General features: G+C 39.4%; 1 protein-coding gene across 7 annotated transcripts in view; it reads right to left on the minus strand.

Moving 5' to 3' along the window:
* Nucleotides 1-23,209, minus strand: part of Marchf1 (membrane associated ring-CH-type finger 1) — an 803,748-nt gene that overhangs the window by 46,546 nt on the left and 733,993 nt on the right. For all 7 annotated transcript variants that reach the window (XM_041674955.1, XM_041674953.1, XM_041674949.1 and 4 more), the window contains one exon: nucleotides 5,215-5,395. In XM_041674955.1, the coding sequence (XP_041530889.1) occupies nucleotides 5,215-5,395 (181 nt within the window). The remainder of the gene's footprint in view (nucleotides 1-5,214; nucleotides 5,396-23,209) is intronic.

Genomic DNA, 23,209 nt, shown 5'->3' on the forward strand with positions numbered 1-23,209 from the left:
ATGGAAATTTCAGAAATAAAAAAGAATTTACTAGCCTTCAGAAAATAATATTTCTGTTGTAGACAAACTGTTCTACAATATTGATTCTAGATGACTATGTAATTATTTGACGGACTAGTGTTTCATTTAAAGACATGAAGAAACAAACTCATGTGACTAGACCCAACTACTGACTAGAATGAGCTGCAAGGTACCTGTGTTTTCTATCTCATACTTTACAGAAGACGTGTAGGCAATACCATGGATTCTCACTATAATATTATTTTAACTGAAATATAAATTGTAATTATGGAGGTATTTGTGTGTTAAGGAAATATAACCAATAAAAAAACCTCAATTTAATGGAAAAGTTAATGCTTCTATCAAGTTGAAATATTAAAGAAGTATCTTTGTATTGTTTAGTAGGTTGCTTATTGTTTCCTGATTGTGACAACAGACACCAGCCAACCAAGTAGCCCATTTTTGTGAATGGCACAGTGGAGGGTGCTCATTGTATCCTGTCATTGACAGCCAGCCTAGCAGACACCCCATTTCTGTGAATGGCACAGTGGGGAAGAAAGAAGAATAGTGTCTGATGTAATCATCAGTCGGCAGTGAACAAGTTGTGAAAAATGTATCTGGCGTTGGGACAACAGAAGCTGGAAAACAAGTGTTCTGAGCCCCTTAGGCTTCCTGTCAGGGTGTTAGAGTGGTATCTGAAACTAAGTGCAAATCAACAGGAGAATGTGTGTGCATTGTGAATTAAGGTCATTGCAAGAAAGACAGAGAAAGTTCTGTCTGCACTGTGTACTAGGACAGAGATAGATGTTCATGGCCTGTAGCTTTTTATGTGAAGAAATAGAATAACGAATTTCCAAACCCGAGCTCAGTTGACAAAAGAACAGCTTTGTCTGCTGAGTGCTTAGTATCCTGTGATTTCAAGACTTTTGAGTAAAACTGAGAACTAAAAAGGATGAGAAAAGGAATTTTGTAAACTCCAGAATGAGGCTCTAATGTCCCTAACACAAAAACTCTTGCAGGCCATTGGGGGAGAACCCTGCAGAAGGCCACCAGAGCTAGGTCCTACATTTGGTAAACCCGTCAGGGTAGCTCCCTTGGTTGTTATTGTTGCACTCAGTAAAGAAGCATGTCTAAGGCTGTCCCAGGAACAGAGAAATGGTGTTAGTTGCTGATAGCAAGGAGGAAAGAACACACGGCAGACTGACAAGCTCAGAAAAACACATTTAAAAAGACTGAGAAAAGCACAGTGAAGAAAAAAATAAACTTTTGAATTATTGCACCCAGGGTTTGACTGTGTATATAGTAATGTAACCGAGCTGCTGGGACAAGGAGTCTGGGTGAAGTGTTTCTTCTAGGCTGAAGGATAAATAGTCTAGAAAAAAAAGTGTTTTTAGAAAGATTTCTTTTAAAACATTTCAATCAGAAATAGTTTAGGAAAAATTGAAGAAATTCTGTCACTCAGCCTTTTAAGGAAAACATCTCCCTATGTTGCTAGGGTAGCATTCATCCATTGATCCTTTGGCCTCAGCTTCTTGTGCCTCCATACTCAGAAAAGTGAATGTTATGATTCTTAATGAGAACTCAAGAGCTAGGTGACCATCATGTACCATGCAGCGAGTATAAATATATTTGCATTGTGTGGCATTAAGTTTGATATGATGACTCTTTTCTTCTTATTTAAAATGGGATCCACATATTTACTCAAAACAGGCTTAATGTGGGTTGAATTAGTTAAATGAGATAAAAAGTAAGTAGATACATTCTATATTTGTCATGTGGTTCATATGCACATATATTTCAGGGCAGAACAGAAGTCATCAGTAGTACTTGCTGTCTCTGAGAACCTGCTTTATGTCAGCACCTGGCTTTTCTTTCAGGGAGATTCAGTTTGGAATCCCAGACTTTAGCTTCAGAATGGAAGTTTAGTTTATGCTTCTTAATCAGCAGTGTGTACATTTCCAGATTTCACTAGCTCATCACTGTGCTTTATTTGTGACTTTTTTTCTTTCCGGGGTTCTGAGAGTTTCTTCTGGCCCTAAGTAAGCTAGTTAATGGGACTCTTATTGATTGTCATAAAAGTAGCTGAGCTACTGACTTAAAGATGATGGGGATTTGCGTTCCCTGGAATGAGCCCTTCATTTTATTTTGACTTTAAAGATTTTCTTCTACAAACATTAAACTCCCTTGATGACTTTGCTAACTGTAGTTTTTGGTGTAGTAACAACAATCAATGAGGTAAGGATTTACTGGTATCTTTAGAGACAGTCAAGGCCAAGCTCCATCAGACTATGAAGACTGACATTTTCTTTGGAGAAATCATCTCGTCTAACCACAGACTTCACTTCCATTCACTGATGGTAGAGATCCAGAATCATTAGCTAAATTAATTGTTTCATGTACCTGGTATTTAGAATGCTCGAAACTGTAATGTAATTACTGAGTTGTGTGTACTTTAAATATATTCTCACCAAACATTATGCATAGCATTCTTTATGAATACTCAAAAACGGCCAAAAGAATATGCTGTTGAACTGCCATCCTATCAAAACAAACCATCTAGAACAGCTTAAAATTCTTTTTACATGTTGTTTTGAACCACCTCACAATCTAAAACAAGGCTGAAGGCAATGTCTCCTGTAGTCCTTGGCTGTGTTTCATATTTTCAGAGAGAGGAGAATGAGAATTTAAAATACTTCTTCCCATAGGTTTTGAATGTCCTGGAAGTATGGATAGAATGTACTCATGTCTCATGTCTAGGAATCCTGCCTTACATAGGAACTGAATATTCACATCCTCCTTCCAGTCTGGGTGGTGTGTGTGTGTGTGGGGGGGGGGGGGGGACTTCAAGATCACATGAGGGGCGAGAAATGCCAAGAATTTAAAGCAGATTACAGTAGCAACATTCCATTCCCATCTAATCCCACCCCCGTAGTCATAAAGAATGTGGTTCCAGTCAAGCCAAGTGCTGTGATATACAAAATTTAATATGTGAAATATTACCCAAAATAATCACATAATTAGGTTGATAACTAGTATTCAAATTAATGACTTATATAAAACACATCTGTGGGCTACCAAGGAGGTACATCTTTGTTAGAAGCTAACTCTCTACCTATTATGCTTATCAAATATGAAGGATATTTAAACAATGTCTTTTGTCAATACTTATGGTCAAAAGAAATGCTCCTTTTTTGTAAAGAAGTTATGCTGTTTCACTAATAAGTAGTTATGTTCTTGTTGAGTTCATCAACACATCCATTGTATGGATATACACAGATGTATTTTCTTATTCTGGTTACTGTTAGTCCTGAGATTGCCAGAGAAAAACCAGTTCTGCCTTTTGGGCCAAATTAAAGCAAGCTTTATTATAATACTAGACACTGAATAATATGGAATTTGGTCAGAGCCACTCCCTGGAAATATCCCAGCTCAATGACTCCAAGACATTTATTGTAGGGGCTTTTATGGACAAAACTTACAGGCTACCATACTTTCCCATGAGGCTTTTTTGTTGTTTTCCAACTACAAACAGGTTAGTTGTAAATTCTGATCAAGACACATTAAGAAAAGTTCTAAGTCATATTTAAAGAGTTCTTTTGTTAAGATAGGTTTTGAGTTCTTTTCCATTACCATGTTTAATATGTTATGCTCCCTCTATGTTTATATGTGTGTATGTTGGGAGGCTTAATATAAAAGAGACAACTTGAGTATGTTATTTTTCTCAATTCTTGCTCTCAAATTCAGATATTATGCTTGACTAAGTTGAAATGAAAATTTTGTGTGGGTAGAGGATTGGAAAGGGGCAAGGAAGGCTGCAGATTCTGTGAAACAACTTATCATTCTCGGAGGGACAAGAAGAGAAAGTCAAAGATTCACAAGCATGTCATCCAGCTCCATCAGTACAGTTTCTGCTTAGCATATAGAGTGAGAGTGTAGAGTATCCATCATGTCCTACTTCTGCAATGATTGCTCTGGGGCCCAGAGAATCAGAGAGTCACCTTTTGGCATTTGGGTCATCCCAAGTAAAAAAAAAAAATTCATCTCCCTAAAGGTGATTTGTATATAGTTTTTAGATCTATACACCATTTTTAAATTAAAAAAAATTTAAAAAATCAAGTCTACTACAAAAATAGGGCATATTACTCTCCCTCCCTCTAATTTAGAGAGTGGATAAAGAATTACAGTGGCTACATGGCTAGCCCCCCATTAGACGCCTACTGGAAAATCCTTGTTTGCATTCATCTCTTCTCGTTCTGGAACTCCCCACGTTTATTTCCGTGCATTGCTCTTTCTATCTGTGTTAGCTCTGCATTTAATTTAAATAGAAAATCAGCCCTGGGCCAATTCATTATTTAAATTGCAGTCCCCAAAGTCCCTTTGGATATAGAGGCATCTATATACATAGATATGTTTTATATATGTGTATGTGTGTGCATGTGCATTTGTGTGTGCGTGTGCAAGGCTGCAGTTAGGCAAAAGATGAACAAGCTAACTGGCAAATTCCAGGCCTTGAGGATGAATGAACGCAGCACCTCACCCTTACAGAGCCCTTGACAAGTGTTCTACTGGAGACTGTTAACTTTATTCTTGGCTCACAGCCTTACTACCATGTTCTATAAAAGAATTACCACAGATGAAGATTGTGAAGATAAATCTTACAGTTTAAAAATATACTTCTATTTCTCTTGCAACTTGATGAACCATATAGAAAATAGTGGCTTTCTTTGTACCCCCTCTAGTGATTCATTTAACATCTGACCAAGTGTTAAAAGAAATTATACATAATCTAGGCCATGTCTTATAGAAAAAATCATTTTCTTATTATCTAATAGTCAGCTTTTAAAAAGTCAAGTGAGTTCATGTTATTTCGTGGATTTTATCATCTAACTTTGGATACTGACCTCAAAAGATCAAAATTCTCAAGCTTCTCATCAATTACATTGAATTCTAATTGTGTTTTTCATTTATACACAGTTAAATATTTCTCTGTGAATTTATGTACCTGTACACCATTATAAGATCTAGAAGTCACACAATATAAAACAGAATAAACTGATTTACCTGCAGACATGGCTGCATTTTGCGCATTGAGTCCACTATAGGACGAGCACCCCCCATAAACATTAGCATGTTGGCAGAGGAAGCCAGGTTGAAAGCAAGCTGCTCTGCATGCTCCTTCTCCCCTCCCTGTTCTGCCCACGATCCACACTGTACCTTCCGAAGAGGTTTGAGCTTGGTCTCCATTATGAAGTCATACTTGCAGAGCTCACAGCATCGAGTGTCCGAGCTCTTGATCCACTGGTGGAGACAGGACTGGTGGACAAAGCGCAAGGTTCCCGTGCACCGACAGGGTGTGATGAGCGGGCTCTCCTCATCTCCTTCGCAGTGACAGATCCTGGGGAGGGATGCAGCACAAAACATGAGTTCTCCCAGAGGACACTGCTCCCCCACGGAGCACTGCCTTGCCTGTCTCGGGTTGTATTAGAAACTGTAACCTACAATCTATAACTCATGGGCTTTTTACTCCGGCTTTGGTGGTAGAACCAAACCTGTGATCAATACCCATTTACTTTCACATAGCTGTCAGACTCTAGCCATGTAAGAGGGCGTATGAGACATTTGTACACCAGAAACACATTCAATTCATTTGGACAGCAGAGCCATTTCAAGAACAAATCTTTGGGGCATTAGTCTGTTTAAAAGGTCACTATTTATGGTGTTTTATATATAAAGGTCATGGCTTAGAAGGATCCCAATGAAGCTGGCTGTGGTGCTCACACTTTAATCCCAGCACTAGGAAGGCAGAGGAAGGGAACCTCTTCAAGTTTGAGTCTGGCCTGGTTTATAAAGCAAGTCCAGGACAGCCAGAAATATGCAATAAGACATTGGAAAGAGAGAGAGAAAGAGAGAGAGAGAGAGAGAGAGAGAGAGAGAGAGAGAAACTGAAGAAGAGATAATACAAACAATGTTATAGTTTGATGATGTCACTGTTATTTTGATGCTACAATTAAAGGGTCACATTGTATAATTTACAAGTTTGAGATATTACTACTATGAAAAATTTTGAAAACCTCTAAAGTGAAATAAAATTATAAGGTTGATATTGAAAGTTGGGTCTGAATGTATCATCAAGAAAATCTTTGGTTAGGTCACAATGAACTGTCTATAATTATCATCATATAAAACCCTCCAAATTCCTGCTCCCCTTAAATTCTAGTGTGGTAAATCCTGTTTTTTGGAAATGCTAACATTTCTATCTATAAATTTAGAGTTCTATTAATTTCTGGATTAAAGCGAATCCTAGTTACATAGTTACAGTCATTTAAGTTTACATTACTCTTATTTTTATATTTTAGAAAGTTTTCTCCTTGAATGAGACAGACCTTTTATTATGCTAAGAAGTGAATTAAAAACTTGGCCCTTGGCAGGAGAGATGGCTCAACAAAGAAAGTCCTTGCCCTCTAGGACTCCAGGACCCATGTAGAGCTGGGGGTGATAGTGAGCCTGTAACCCCAGCTAGGGCAAGATGGGAAAGCAGAGAAAGGGACATCCTAGGAAGTGTATGGGGCAGCTGTGGCCAACAGCTAAGGTGCCCTGTGTCAAAGCAGGTAAAGGAGAGGACTGAGGTCTTCTGACATCCACATGTGTACTGCACACATGTGCCTGACTCACACACATGAATATGCATGCATACACATGTACCTGAATCATATACATAGAACAGAAAAGTTCTTAGACCTTCAATAATTTTATAATTCACCCCACTGTTGAGAGCAGTTAATAAACTTCAATAGAAATGTTGGTATGTAGTTATTCAAAATACAAGCAGTGACTATAATATTTAAAGACCTTTTAAATCTGTATAATGACCCAGTGGAGGGCTGGAAGAACACATAAATCAGTGTCTTCTACTTCCTCAGAGGTGTGCACACTCATCTCCAGGAGCAGGAGTTCTGAGGAGAGGATTAAGAATCTACTTTTAAATTATACTGTCTCCCTGGAGAACTAGAGGAAGTGAGGCAGTTGTTCACATAGCTAGCGCAGGAGTTAGAGGAACTGAAACCCTATGATCTACCAACCTTAAAAAGAAAGACAGATGACAGAGTACATGCGTCTTTTGTATTTATTTCTTAGGTAAAAACAAAGCCGACAAGCACTAACTCCTGTACCTTGGGGTAGGCATTGTATGGATGAGAACAAGTTCATGATCACCACCCCCTTTTTCCTAGCTGAGTTAGCTGGGATGTTTTATATAAAAAGCCATCAAGGTGGAGGGAAATGAAAATTTTTCTGAGTGCCCATTTTTAATGTCTAGTCCAATAACATCTCCTTTATCTAGACCTAGGCACAGAAACTGGACCTGCCATTCTTTGTCCCACACTGATGTCAATGCAGTGTCACAGCTTGGGGCTTCCTGGGTGTTGCATAGTTAACATGCCATCCTATAAAAATAGCCAGTGTTACTTGTATGTGTGTTCTCAGGGCTGACCATTTGATTTTGGCCAACCAATTGGTGTGCTTTTCTCTGCAAAGGACCACCTCTACTGCTCCCAACTTCCATCACTTGGCTATAGTTGTGTGTGTGTGTGTGTGTGAGTGAGTGTGTGTGTGTGTTTGTAGGACCGAGGCCTAATGTGCTTCTCTACATCCAGTTTGTTATGTTTATTGTCAGCCTTGAACTTACCAGGTTATATTTATATTTATGAATATACATGTTTGTACAAATACACATATACATGAAATACCAAAAGAGGGCAAGTATTTGAAGGAGTGTGGGGAGGGGTCTATGGAAAGCTTTGGAGAGAGGAAAGGGAAAGGGAAAAATATAATTAAGTTACAATCTCAAAAATAATCAGAACCAAAACCAAACAAACGAACATCCAGTGAAAGAAAACAAGATTTCCATTGTGCAGAATTTGATTATAATTTTATTTTTGTAGCCACTATGGTCTCTCTCACTGTTCTTGTTATCTCTTGTGAATCCTCCTCCCCATTTCTGGTTTCCCATCTCTTCCTCTCCCACTGGTCCACTGGTCCTTCTGGTCTTGTTTGTTTTCCTACAATACCTCTTCTGCTTTCCTGTCATACATGTCCTTTAGTCCTCATTCCCCCCTTTATCCTAAGATCTTTCTCCACTTTCATATCCCCTGTTTAGTTTTTTGATGTACACTGTCTTCCATGTATAGAACATTCACATGTTTTCCATAAAGATTAAGATCTACAATCCATGTATCAGAGAAAGACTGTGATCATTGCCTTTCTGTTTTGCATTTTTGCTCAACAATATGTATCAGAACCATGCATTTCCTTGCAAATTATATGATTAATTTTCTTTATGGATGAAAAATTAACTGTGCATATGTACCATAATTTCTTTATCACTTCATCTGTTGATGGGCATTTAGACTGGTTGATTTCTTATTTACTATGAATAGAGCAGTAATAAACACAGATGCATCTCTGTGGTATGATGTGGAGGAGTGGTAAAGTTGGGTCATGTGGTAGTCCCAAGTTTAGTTTTCTGAGCACTCTTCCTACTGATGTCCACAGTGAAGATATTAGTTTAACTTTCATTAACAGTGAATAGAGTCTCCATCCCTACCAGTGTTGTTTGTACCCTTAATGTTATTCTGACTGGGGTAAGAATCCATCAGTGTTGAGTATGGAAACCAGGTCCTTTGCAAGAGCAATGAGTACTCTTGCCAGGGATCCACTTCCTCAGCCCCCTAGAACAATTCAATGTAGATGTTTTGAGACAAAGACTGCAGTCCCCTACCTTAACATGTTCATGCATGGATTTTTGGTGTCAAGAACAGTGTACAGCAGCAATAACAAAGTATTCCCCAGAGATGTGGCATCCTAATCTCTTTCTTCAAATAACCAAAAATAGGAGTAAAAAAAAAACCACAATGCAGATGAAATCTCATAGTGTGGCATTAAATCTCACCCTTTCTGTGGACCAAAGTTCTTACTTGAAAAAGAAAACGTAGGAGTTAATGCCATTTGATAATTCCTCACGGAAAAGGAAAGATTGTCTCAAATGCTCTACAGCTGCCCAAAGACTCAGGCTCCAACTTTTCCTGCCACGAAAAAAGAAATTTATTCATAAGTAGCTTTAAACAAAGACCTCACTGATTACTGAGTCAACATGACCTTGCCAGCTTGCTGATTTTGCTCCAACTTCCTGTCTTAAAATGCCTCTCCTTTTAGAAAAATCAGTTAAAATCTTTCCCTGAAGTAAACCAGCAATAGCCTTTTCTCATAAAATTAAAGTTATTTCCCACAGGGAAAATCAAAAGCTTGATTCATTTTTCTTTCTATTTTACACAATGTACATTTGCATGGTTTTAGTATTTTGAACTTTTTCTAAATTATCCAGTACCAGTTGTACCCCAAGAGTCTTCTCAAGCCATGCTTAGATTGTTCTGAAAAAATTTAAGAGCAAAATATCAACTTCAAACCTCTAATAAAAATAAAAAATAAAGTAATAGTGCCATTAAAGAAATAATTAAAGTTTTAAAATTGATGTACTTCTCACAAATCATCATTGCTGCATTATAGATGAAAACACGGCAAGGAGGACTTTTCCCTAGAGAGTAATTGTGTAAAAAAAATTATGTCAATGCGATAATAAAATTCCATTGTAAAATGTTTGTACTGTGAGATATTTTTATCTGGTGGGAGCTTGAATCCTGGGGAATCAGTGATTCTATGAGCTGTTCTTGACTCACGTTATCTGACATTCAGAGAGAACAAGCAGAATTCAGAGGCTCGCTTGACACTTTCATGTTGTTTTACAATCCAGTCAGTAGGTATTGAGATTCTTTGTATACACAAGACTTGAATTAATGAATACATCCTTATAACCTTATGTATTAAAAAGACACCAACACTATGGACCAAACTGCATTTTAGATTTTCCTGTGTACAACGTCCACTTTCCTTCATTGCTTAAGGGTTTGATTTGAAAGGAAAGCAGCCAATATTTTTGGTTTTATTATCTTTAAAATATTAAAAATTGCCCCTATGAATAGTATTATAATTACTATCATTACTAGCATGTGTGGGGGGGAGGTTGTGTGCATGTGTATATGGAAGGGTCAACCTGCACCATACCTTCCTGTGGAGGTTACAGGCAAGTTCGTGGGAGTTTGAATCTTCCTTCTACCATGTGGTACTGTGGGATTGAATTCAGGCTGCTGGTCTTGGCAGCAAGTACCTCTATCTGTTGAGCCATTTGGATGTCAGTCCTTAAATATCTTAAAATGATTTCAACCTTTCATCTACCCCCTTGCCAAGCCCTCTTGTCTCAGTCAGAACTTTTTTTTTTTTGATAAATTGAAAAAACATTTAAAGTTATCTGTGAGGATTTCAATGGTTGTGTAACAAAGTTTAAGTTCATTAACTTTGTAGTCAACCTAGGTGTTAACATGCCAATTTTACACTGTGTTTTGTCAAATCTTTCTAAGTCTACCTCTGTGATTACTGTCTATTCCTTTCTCCAAATTTTCTCTAAAGGATTTTTAAACATAATAATAGAGATGCTTCTAGACTTGGAGAAGTTCAAACCTAATCATTGAAAGCTTAGTATTTATTTATGAACTCATTTTTTTAATTTTTAAAAGTATGCTTTATGTATTGATTGATTAATTAACTAATTAATTTGTGTGTGTGCATGTGTGCACACACGTGTGTGTCCCAGGCACTCAACTCAGGCTGTCAGGCTTGACAGCAGGCACATTGCCTGCTGAGCCGTCTCTACATCCGTACACTGGTTTTCCTAAGCCAAAGAGTTATTGTAAATATTTTTGGCTTGAAGCATAATGCAAAGTAGTGAAACAGAGTTGAGGGTGCAGTGCTAAAGCAAATGACTGAATGATAAACTTCTTTCTGAAGAGAAAAGGCACCTCTGTCCCCGGCTCCACTCCAGGGTTACTCAGCAGGGAGAGAAGAGGCTTGAGAAAGGTCTATTTTTTTTTAAGTTTTATTTCATCTTATCTTTAGCAGGGAAACTGCAGGATGGAGGTGCTACAAAGAATTAGACATTAAACTACAGGGAAGGAAAGGCTCGGTTATTAAACAGCAGCCATCAAAAAAAAAACAACAAACTATTGAGAAAGAAGGGATAGAAACATCTTTGGACGAGTGCAAGAATCCATGGGATGGACACAGACACCTGAGGGCAAGAATGAAAGTAGAAAATGGCAGGTAGAGAGGAGAAGGTGGGGAGGTACCTGTGAGGCATTCAGTTAGCTCTTGCTACAGAGGATACTGCATACTCAACACAAGGGAGGTAGACCTAGGGTGAAGGTCTTCCACAGGCTGTAAAGAGTTAGAGAAAGCTGCCTGGAGAAAGTGATGGGAAGCTAACCAAGCATGGATGTAAGACTGTGGCTCAGCCTTAAGGTCCCTGGGGAGATGAGAGGACAGGGGTTTATAGTAAATGCTTCTAACACCATGGTGTGTGACTTGGCAGCATTTATTATGGAGCGGAATTCTGAGGTGGGTAGCACATGTCACTGTCTCCACCTTACAGGGTGACACAGGAAAGGCACAGAAAGCAGGGCTCCTGCACTTCAGGTGATACAGAGTGAGGACTCTAGCCCAGATTGCAGGTCCACAAATGAAACTGTGTCATAGTTACTGCAATATGAGAAAATGTGAGCATGGTGGCCTGGAGGTCACAAGGCACAAGGAGCGTTGGTGGTAGAAGTAGAGACACTTGACAGTAGCTATGTATATGTAGGATATTCTCATGGATAGTTTTATTCTTTCTATTGTACTTGTTTTACACAATTATAGGAGAAAAACAGTATACAGAATTATTTGGTCCTTGGTTTCAGAAGTAAATTGGATCTGGATGACCTTAGTCTTTGTTCAATTAAGTTAGGGAAATTCTCACTTTCCTTATTTGAAAAGATAAGTTAAAAATAATGCTTAATGAGCTATGAAAATTAAATAAGAACCTCACAAATCTTGAACCATAGCAGGTACACGAATCTCTGCCTACTTATTTATTTAAAGCATATATGATTTTTCCATGATTTTGAACTCTTAATTCTATTATGCCTAGCTATGGGATCCTAGTGTCATTACTATTACTTCTATGCATTTGGCTTATATATGGCACACATTCAAGATTTCAGTTATTAAAGCTTTAGCAGATAGATAGCTACAAAGCACACTCATAGAGACAAGGATGGATAGCTACAATGCACACTCACAGAGACAAAGTTGTGAATTCTGACTCCAGACAGGTTGATTAGAAGACAATGTATTTGAATCCTTGAGCCAACCATGACAAAATACTGGTTCAAAGAAAGCAAGGTGAACATGAAGATTTGGGCTCTTGCAGGGACATTTGCAACAGAGCTTAGTTTTACAGTTTGCGCTAATGGATAGCTTAAGACCAGTTCTTAGAATTGATTTTTCTCATTTGTAAAATCTTACAGGACTATTGGGAGGCCCGAGAGAGCTGAGAAAATACTATAAAGTACAAGCATCTCCATAAAGCAAGGCACTACTGCTAACATATAATCAGTAAAATCAACAGAAATTGCTTCCAGGTACTGTAATGAAAGGCTTCACATGCTTTTTGATTTTAAATCTTTTTAAAAATAAAAGCAATGTAATTTTCCAAGTCTCTACTGAGTATAGGAGCCTGTCACGTGTTACCTCAAAGAGCTGTCATGTCAGACAGGCCTATATTCCCTCAGTTGTCTTTGCTATTGTAACTGTATTTCTAAGATGCCCACAGTCTCGCTTTAGCTAAACCTAAGGACACACAGCCATATTCTCTCCCTCCCCAACCTCTCGCCTCTCTAAGAGCTCCTGCACTCCTTGCCAATTTTCCACCTTGGAATGTTCTTCCCTTTTGCTTATGTCATTCCGCACCTATATCCCTATTCTTAAATCTGGGAAACCTAGAATCAGAAGGTACATACAATGATTATAGCACTTGAAATAGTGACACTTATGAAGAGACCTAAAAATATTGGGATTTTGGAGTCTAGAGGACGCAAAATGATAGAGAATTTAGAATTCAATCTATCTAAATTCATATCTAAGACTCTTTGTTGTTTCTCAAAATTATAGGTCTAATGGACGACCTTTTACAATGTGGTTATAGTAATTGTGAGCCAAACAAAATAAATCCCCATGCATAACATCTCAGAGGAGGAAAGGCAGGAAAAGCTGAGACGGCCTCACGGTTGTCTTCAAATATGCAAATATCTCCTGTGTGAAAGAACAACTGTCTTGATTTTCTCTCACTGGCCCTGGTGAGTAGAACTTAATAGACAGAAATTTTCATTATGAATGCAAAAATGCAAATCAGTGAGTTTTTCTGAGACAGAGAAGGAGGTGGCCTTCCCACAGAACACCCATACAGTGGTTATTTGGCAAGTAATATGAAATGAACCGGAATAAACAGGACCTCACACTTCTTTGCTAAGGCTGCTGCTCTCCTGCCAACTTTCAATGTGAGGCCACCGTTTCTCCTCCACTTTCCCTGTGAGCTTTGCACATGAACCCCTTAGTTGTTCTTGACTTTAACTACCTTAATGTTAATCTTCGATTTGTGGTTTTAAAATATTCGTGTCACCGCCCCGCCTCTCCAGTAGCACACTAACTCCTGACTATACGCATTGGGATGTTTGCCTATCCCTACATCTTATCTCCAAGATGCCTTTTCCCTTTTCAAGAGAAATTATTTGCTTATTTTACATTCCAACCACAGTTTCCCCTTCCTCCTTTCCTCCCAGTCCTTCCCCTACTCCCCTCTGTCCCACCCCCTGCCCGCAATCCCCTCCTCTGTTTCTGTTAAGAAAGAGGTAGACCTCCCATGAGTATCAAACTATGCATGACTTATCAAGTTGCAGTAAGACTAAGCTCCTCCCCTTGTATTAAGGCTAGGCAAGGTCATCCAGTATGAGGAATTGGATCCCAAGAGCTGGCTAAAGCACGAGGGCCAACCCTGCTCCCATTGCTAGGAGTCCCACACACAGAACAAGCTGTACAACTGTCAATTATCTGTAAAGGGCTTAGGCCAGTTCCACGTAAGCTTCCTGGTTATTGGTTCAGACTTTGTCAGTCATATTAGTAGTTTTTGTGGGGTTTCTTGTATGTTCTTGACCCCTCTAGCTCCTATGATCCTTCCTCCCTCGCTTCTGCAGGATTCCCTGAACTCAGCCTAATGTTTGACTGTGGATCTCTGTAGCTGTTCCTCTTAGTTACTGCATCAAAGCTTTCTGATGACATTTAGGGTAGTCACCAATCTGATCACAGGAGTTAGTCAGTTCAGATACCTTCTCCACTATTGCTAGAAGTCTTAGTTGGTGTCATTCATGTAGATTCCTGCTAATTTCCCCCTGTATCAGGTTTCTATCTGACCCCGCCCCCCCAAGCCCCTCACCCTTTTTTCATCTCTTTCAGTGGAAGCCAGAATAGGGTTTCCTTTTTAAAAGTCTCATTTCATAAGATCCCCACAGTCTCTGGGTAAATACCTTACTTTTATCTTTGAACCTTTCATGTACTGCAGACCTTGTGTTCAAACTGCCATCATTATGCTAAGATTTTTCTTCAGTATTTTTGAGTATGTCCTTTCTATCCCCACTGGATTCTCTCTGGGTAGGTCTTTCTCCTTCCATACCTTCCTGTCTTTTTCTCTCCTGCTCCTCCATGACTCTTCTTCTCTCCTCCTCCTTTTCTTTCCTCTCTTCCTTACTCTCCTCCTGTCCTGACACATACTAAGCAAGTATTCTCTCCCTGAACCCCACAGAACCCCACACTCACTCCCTCTGTGGTAGTGTTGATTGTTAACAGAAACACAAGTTATCTTTAAGCAGTCACCTAGAAATTTCAGAAACCGCAACCAAGAAGTCTAAGTAATATGGCTGCCTACCATGATCTGAACAAGGACCACGCCAGGAGATATGCTAACACAGAAAGGGACAGAGCCCAAAAGGCTCAACCCCAAAACGTAATTATAATACTGAGAGCAGAAGAAATAGTCTTCACCAGGGAATTGCACACCGATTAATTTTCCAATGCCAACTGGCGAGCACTGAAAACGTACATGCAAGTAACATATTTGCATGAGCAGGTTGTGTTTAGGAGCACACACACACACACACACACACACACACACACACGCACATGCACATACACACGCATATACTCACGAAACAATAATTAAGAAAAAACAGACCATGAATTTGAAAAGATGCAGAAGGATGCATGCTGCACATGGAAGGGCTTAGGTGAAGGAAAGGGAAGTGTGAAATGATTAATTATATTATATCAATCAATAAAAAGACTTCTTCCACTGGAAGACATTCTTAAAACATAGCTACTTAGAATCTCTAAAACACTAACTTCTTGGGCTGGGAACTCAGCTCAGTTGGTGGATTTCTTGCTTGGCAAGAATGAAATCCTGGTTGCTTAGCAACACAACTCAAGCATGATGGTGCCCACCTGTTTATTCCCAGCACTTACAAGGTGAGGCGAGATGGTCGCTGACATCTCTGCACAACAGCACCGTATGGAGTCAACTCCTCTGAGTTTACCTGCAAGAAAGTGCTCTTGTGCAAATATCTCGGTTTCCTCAAGCTAACAGCAGTGTACCCGTCCTCGCTGAGCTGTCTGTTCAGGGCAGGTGGCTCTCAAATGTGCCACCATGTGACCGAGGTGAGAGCAGCATTGGTGCTGAATTCATAAGCTTGTCTGTGTGGCCCATATGTGCTGAATTCCCTTATCTCATGTGTTTCAAGTTCTGCAGCTGTAAAGAAAATCAATGCCTATTTTATAGATTTTCAGTAAGAATTAAATTTCACCAATAAAACTTCTGGAATACTGTTTTCAAGTAGCCTTCATCTTTTCTTTTGAGATGTGGTCTCACGTAGCCCAGACTGGCTTAGAACTTGTTATGTAGACAAGGAAGGCCTCCTACCTCCACCTCCTAAGGGCTGAGATGAGAAGCTTGTGCTAGCATGCCCAGGCCATTCAGGGCTCCAGATAGAACTCAGAGCTTCACGCCTGCTAAGTGTGCCCTTTGCCAGCTCATCAGAGGTCAGACAGCTATTTTCTCAGTCTTCTGCACTGGGGATGTCCTCATCTGATTTCATATGCCATGTTTCCTTTCTTGGTATCACCGCATCTTACTTTAAAACCATTTAAATTGAAGATTCATTAAAAAATCCCTAATTCTCAGATCTTTCATGGAACTTTCTCTATTTTCTCCTTCTCTGTGATGAAGGGACTCCATTTTTGAGCTGATGTTGCTCGGAAAGCTTCTAATACCCAGACTCCAGCATGTCCCCTTGTTGATTGTCTTATCTGTGTAGGTAATAACCTATAATTATAGAATTCTTATAAAAATAAGTAGATTCATGCTTATCAGTTGTGGGGTACCATGTTTTTATGTATTTGTATTTATATTAAGAGGAATGAGTGTCAACAAGTCAGAGTGAAAATAAGTAACCACTAGACTGTGAAGGAATTTATGCTGCCTGACCTTCATACTGAAATGTGAACAGAGCTGACACCAAAGGAGGCCTAGTCAAATGAGCCAGCAGTTCCCTGAAGTGGACTCCAGTTATCAGCGGATCATTTACGGTTTGGGAAAGTTCACGCAGAGTTAAAGTGAGGAATGTGTAATAGTTACATATACTGTGCACTCTTCGATTTGCATTTGAGGAACTGAGCTGAGGTGTGCCAACTCTGTGTCCTATTTGAGCAGCAGAGGAAGTCCAGCAGGGTGATTTCAGCAGAAAGGAGAAGTAGCTCAGCTAAGAAGTGGAGGAAAAGAGGGACAGCGCTCACCAAGAGCTTTTACCAACAGCTGCTTCCAGCTCTGCTTATTGGAATGGAGCCAGTGTGCGTTTGTATAATTTATAAAAGAGTTTAGAAACCGTATTTCTAAAATTTCCTTATCAGAGAGGATGTTAAGTCTAAACTACTATCAAGCCTAAGGTTTAAAACATTTTGAAAATCCAAATAAAAACTATTATTATTGCCTTACTTGTTACATAAATAAAAATGTTCTAGAAACAATAACAATGAGCATAGTTTTATGATCATAATTATGGTCACTTTGCATGATTTTTTTTTCTTAAAAATCCACAACGGATGAGTGTCAGCTCCTTATACATAAGTGATGTTTATAAAGTGTCTCATTTTCTCGATGCAGTATTTTCAACACACGTAAGCTGCTATATAACATGACCTCCTGAGTGTTATTTTATGCCCTAATTTGTCACCAGTGACTTGGTCAAAATCTCAGTCCATCTGCACGGGACTGTAAGGCATGATAAACAACCAAGTCAGTGATCTAGCAATGCTCCTGGCTCCTCGTGTTGTTCCTGGAACCAATCTAGAGCATCAGCAATCAGCTCCATTTTCTTCCTACCAGTTATCACACCAGAGGGAAAGCAGTGGAGAAGATAATGATGTCCTGCTGTGCCAGTGATGGAGGCAGAGAAAGCCAAGTCTTATGTGCATTCCCAAACCTTGGGTTCTGTAACAGATAGGGGAGGTTCTATTGGCACTGTTCCCTCTAGGCCCTCTCTCCTCTGGATGTATCTGCCATCCATACTAGGAATTTAAATCCTAATTGGGTTGGAGGATTCACAGAGTCCTGCATTCTTGTCTAAATTTAGAGATTGGTCTTACAGTGGAGATATTAGTTATGCTTGTATAGCTTTGACCACCTGATTGGCAGAACCAACTGAAGGGAGGGCAGGTTTAGTTTGGCTTTGGAGGGTTTCAGTCTACCATGATGGACAATGCATAGCCTGTGCTGGGATTCTTCTAATGCCATCATGGACCAGGAAACACGGTGGACTAGAATCAGGATTGGGTGTAATAGATCCAAGGCCAGAATTCTACCAACTGGGGAGTATCTCCTTTTATTCAGAGATTTATTATTTTTATGTGCATGGGTGTCTATACCATAAGTGCAGGTACCAACAGAGGCCAGGGAAGGCACCAGATTTCTTGAAGCTGGAATTGCAGAAGATTCTTAGCTGTTTGACTTGAGCGCTGGGCACTGAACTCGGGTCTGGAAAAGCAGCGAGTGCTCTTAATTTCTGCTCCATCCTTCCACCCCCCTCTTCTGCCTCTTTACAGCTCAGCAGTCTTTAAAATCATATCCCAGTCTGGGACTCAAGGGCTCAGTGAATGAGCCTGTGGGACGACTGTAGACGTGAACTGTAGTGGTGGGTGAGGCTCTCATAGGAGACTTCCTTTAATTCCTTTAATATTTTTTTTTTTGAGATAGGCTCTTGCTCTGTGGCTTAGACTGACAGAGAACTTGCTATTCTCCTGCTCCAGTCTACCAAATTCTGGAATTATAGGGATGTACCACGATGCCCAACCTTGAGAATTTTCTTAGGAATCTCATTGGGCTTGTAAAATACATTGCATTAGTTCCAACTACTTGTGTTGGAATATACAGCCCCATGAACAATGATGTAGGTGTATGTAGTGTGCGAGTAGATCTCCATCAGCTTTAGGATTAACTACATTTGCCGAAATGTTCCACATGAAGGAGAGACAGAAGGCTGGAATGTAGCTTTTAGGATAATTCTTCCTCTGTGAAGCATCTAATCTGCCCTCTCTGTTATTTCCTAAGTTTGGAGAATAACTTCCTTCTAAGGCAAAAGACACAGTTTTCCTCACAGGTGTTTATCCTTTCTGATCTTTATGATTTTGGCTGCTTCTAAATGACTAAAGTGATGACATAAAATGCGTGTTCCCACAGTTAGGATTTGCTCTCTACTTTCTGAGACCTCAGGATTTGTCTTATATATACTTGGAGAACACTTACGGATGGTTTGGAAGACCGAAAAATTTAAGTTAGACATAGACATAATTCTAAACATGTATTTTTAGTGTTATTCAGTCCAGTTTTTATCATACTCATGACTCAATAAAAACATAAGCAAAAAGACAGGACAAGCTCATTTGTCTTCTCAGCTAGATACAGTCAGAGGGTACATGCTGTCAGACGCAGCAGGTGGCTCCCACACATACACCAGCAAGCAATGTCTGTTTAGATACAGTCAGTGGGGTATAAGGGCTATTTACAAGAGACTGGATCTAGAAACTCCAAAGTATTGCACACTACCATTGCTCTTTAGTTATCCTTCAGAAGTTGATGGTAAGACCCTATTGCAAACATAGGCCGCTCCTTCATTTGGCTTTGTGTTTTGCTGTCTCTTCTGCACACACTCCTTTTTCCTTACATTCTACAGCATCCATCCTATAATCATCTCATTGCAGGATGGTTGTATAGTTGTCCTATGATTCTCAGACTTTAGTGTACACTAGACAGACACACATAGAGGATGAGTTAAAAGCCAGACAGCTGGATCCAGTTCCCACACTTTCTGATCCAGTAATCTCAGGTTGGTACCTCTGTCTATTTAATGAATTTCCAGATGCAGAGTTCATGTTTTCCTTAAAGTGTTATTTAAAAAGTAAGTTGCATTATTCTACACCAACTTGTTGAAAAACTTGAAGTGTAATCCAAAAGCTAAAATAAATTATGCTTTCTAATCTAACAATAAAGCTGCTCACATTGTAACCACTATCCTAAATTTTAGATGTCCTTAGGAGAGGGAAGGAAGTAATTTTCACTTATTGATCTCAACCAGGCTCCATTATTAGGTGTTTAGATTACATCACAGAGCCGAAGAGAACACCTCATAATTTTTTTTCCTAATTGCTTTTTATAATTCTCTCCTCATCTTCTTTCTCTCCCCCTTCTTTCTCTCCCATCCCGCTTTCTTTCCATGTATATATATGCATGTATATACATATGCATTTGTCCAGGGTTAGGGTAACTTCTGTTTGAGAATCATTCTTCATGTTCTTGAAAAATCCTCTCATACTGAGACCTCCAGAGGGATCTGGAAACAGAAGTTTTTTCTTTAAAGGTCCCAGGTGAGTCTAAGAACATCTTAGGCTGGGAATCTGTGACATGCTGTTTCAGATCTTTTCTAATGCTACCGTGGAGATTATGAGGCTTTACAATCTTTACTGGAAGTAAGATGCATGGGGAAATTTTATGGTGTATGTCATTGCTTTCTTTTCATTCTTTATTCCAGTTTTCTCCATTGTCACCCTCTTGGAGTACGGCATTTGGTTACATCTGAAAGAGTTCTTGGCCTAGATTATATGAAAGAATTTCTACACAAAACATGGTAGAATTTACAAGGTAAGGCTCAGAAGGGCAGCTTGAAAATGAAGAGATAGAAGTTAGTGACTTTGGTAATCACTTGTTGGAAAAGCCCAGGGAGAGAAGAAATTTCACAGTATAATGTCTCAAATAAAATCTAATTTTAAAGAGGCAGGAATGTACCTCGGGGATAGATCATTGTTCAACCTGGGCAAGGCCATGAATTTTGTTTGCAGGATCAGAGCCAAAATTATTAATCTCTATAAAGAAGAAAAGTTTTAGTAGACAGTCTTTAGAAAGATCTGTCTAAAACTCAGAGACACCTATATTCTGGCATCTTCAGTTCTACACATACCTGGAAGAGAGTCAAGGTAATGAAGAGTTTTCCCTTTGGAGGCTTCTCGCATCTTGGATGGAGAGCATGGGCTGCTATAGAACACCCGAGTGATGTGAACGAAGGAAACTCACTGAGCTGCTGAAGCAGTGTTTGAACTTGTGACTACACTACACACTAGTGTTTATATTGATCTGAACCTGAGGATTATTGCAGAGGACTGGGTGGGAATCCAACTGTTCTGCAATGGCTATAAGGAAGAGAAAACCTAAATATGGTCATTTAAATTGAGGAAATGTTCAAGCTCGTGATAAAAATCACACACATGGATGATTTGGTAGCAACAAGTGCTGTCTCACTGGCCAGATCACAACAGTGTTCATTTTCTGTTTGCCTGAATATGTAGTGTGTCTAAATTCAGTGCACACGACTGTGTTAAAAATGCATTTGTGGGAGAGGCTTTTTGTTTTGTTTTGATATTTAGGGAGGAGAAATTTTATATTGTCCAATAGACATAAATTCATCAAAGGAAACATACATCTGAAAATAGCTCTAATCCTGAATATATAGTTTTTAATAAAGAAGTAGAAAACTTTATGTAATTGATTTTTCTTATTAAATATTTTTTACTTTACTATGAGTATTTACCAAACTTAGAAATGACAAAGGAAAGAAATAAAATAAATGTTACTCAGTATAAAGTTGACTACTGCATGAAAACATGCTGACATATCTCCAAAAGCATCTTATATTTACTTTTGCCTGAGGTTTTCTGAGATAACAAATTACCTGCTGATATCCAAATCCACTTCAGTATGGCTTGGAAGCAAATAAATATCTACTTTTGTTTGCTCTTTTCTGAAAGCACAGCTTAAACGGCTGGCATATAGAACACATGCAATTTCCAAAATTTGTGGGACCAGTTTAGCCAGATTAGTAAGCAATTAATCAATGCAGGATGATCTGATTATATGAAATAATTGGCCAGTCAGATATAATTAGCATTATTGATGATACAACCATCCCACTACTGTGAAGATTATTGCTAAAATTTCGAGCAGTTATGAAAACAACAGAACTCCAGCAAAGAACAATCTATAGCTCTGCTCCCAAGGATGGCCTCACACCCATAGACTGCTGACCGGAATTACACACAGGGACGGATTGAAACTGTGAGAGGATTGTGGGGAGACAGGGTGGGATTGCAGGGTGTTGTGATCATATTTCATTGTATATATGAGTTAAATTCTCAAAGAATTAAAAGTTAAATAGCAAAGGCATATCTTTAAGTATGCCTTTACATATTAAAGGCATATAAAATCCCATTTTACTAATCTTTTTGATTACCTCAGTGTCCTCACTATTTCTTTTCATTTCATTTAGATGCTCACTTTACTAGACCTGGATGGAGGTGGGTGGTCCTTGGACTTCCCACAGGGTAGGGAACCCTGATTGCTCTTTGGGCTGACGAGGGAGGGGGTCTTGGTTGGGGGAGGGGGAGGGAAATGGGAGGCGGTGGCGGGGAAGAGGCAGAAATCTTTAATAAATAAATAAATTAAAAAAATAAAAATATTTTGATAAATGCTGCAAGAATGTGATAAATAACACTAAACATTTGTAACATTACAAATGTTGCAATACACATGTTTTTTGTTCTTCTGTTGGTGGAGAAATCTTTGCTTCATGAAATAAAAAAGCATGGTGTGCGTCTGAGTTTTTACCCAGGGATGGCAATGGATGCCATCATTCAATCCAATGAAGAGATTAGTTCTAATGCATCAAAGTGCAGGAGAGGTGCTCATGTGCTCTATGCATAGCTTGTCTTCTCCTGAGGTGAGGTAGCAAAGAGAGAGCCACTTCAGTTTCTCTAAGTTTATCCATCCTAGGTGGAAGAGAGTCTAAAACTTGACTTCTGGCTCTTTGGGGCACTTTTCCATGGAATGTGCCTCTGGAAGGTCAGCAGTGCTGTTTACTCCTGTGGTTTCTACCAGCTCAACCGCTGTTTTATTTTGTTTGTTCAAACCAGTATATTATGTAGTTCCTGCTGGCCCCAGCACTCTAGGTAGCTGAAGTTAGCCTTGAACTGCTGTATCTTCCTGCCTCCACCTCCCAAGTGCTAGGATTACAGGAATATACCATTGTAGTAATTAGGGCAGCGGGGCTGCGTCCCCAGCACCCCGGTTGCCTGGCTAGCTTATGCCCCGAAATAATTCCATGGACACTGTATTCTTTTAGACACTGCTTAGCCCTTTAGCTCTAGCCCTTAATGGCTAATTCTGATATCCCGATCAACCCATCTCTAATAATCTGTGAGCACCAGTCTTACCGGGAAGATTCTAGCCCATGTCCATCCTGGGTCGAAGCTTCATCGCGTGTGTCTGCCCAGGAGCCGGGAGCATGGCGTCTCTCTGAGGCGTCTGCTCCTGAGAGGAGAGCTGTGGAGTCTGAGCTCACTTCCTCTTCCTCCCAGCGTTCTGTTCTGTTTACTCCTCCCACCTATCTTCTAACCAATGAGGGACAAGCAGTTTCTTTTTATTTAACCAGTGACCTTCCTCCATCATACCATTCTTTTCTTTTAGCTACTATTAAGATGAACTGGATAAAGAACTCTCTTAATGCCCCCAATGGCTCAGTGAACCAGAGGCCACAGCATAAGAAAGAGAACAATCCTTTGTACTTTCTTAAGCACTGTCTCT

This window comes from Microtus oregoni, unplaced genomic scaffold (assembly GCF_018167655.1).
Source record: "Microtus oregoni isolate MIOR12 unplaced genomic scaffold, Mior012 000025F_ref0000491, whole genome shotgun sequence".
NCBI classification, from domain to species: domain Eukaryota; kingdom Metazoa; phylum Chordata; class Mammalia; order Rodentia; family Cricetidae; genus Microtus; species Microtus oregoni.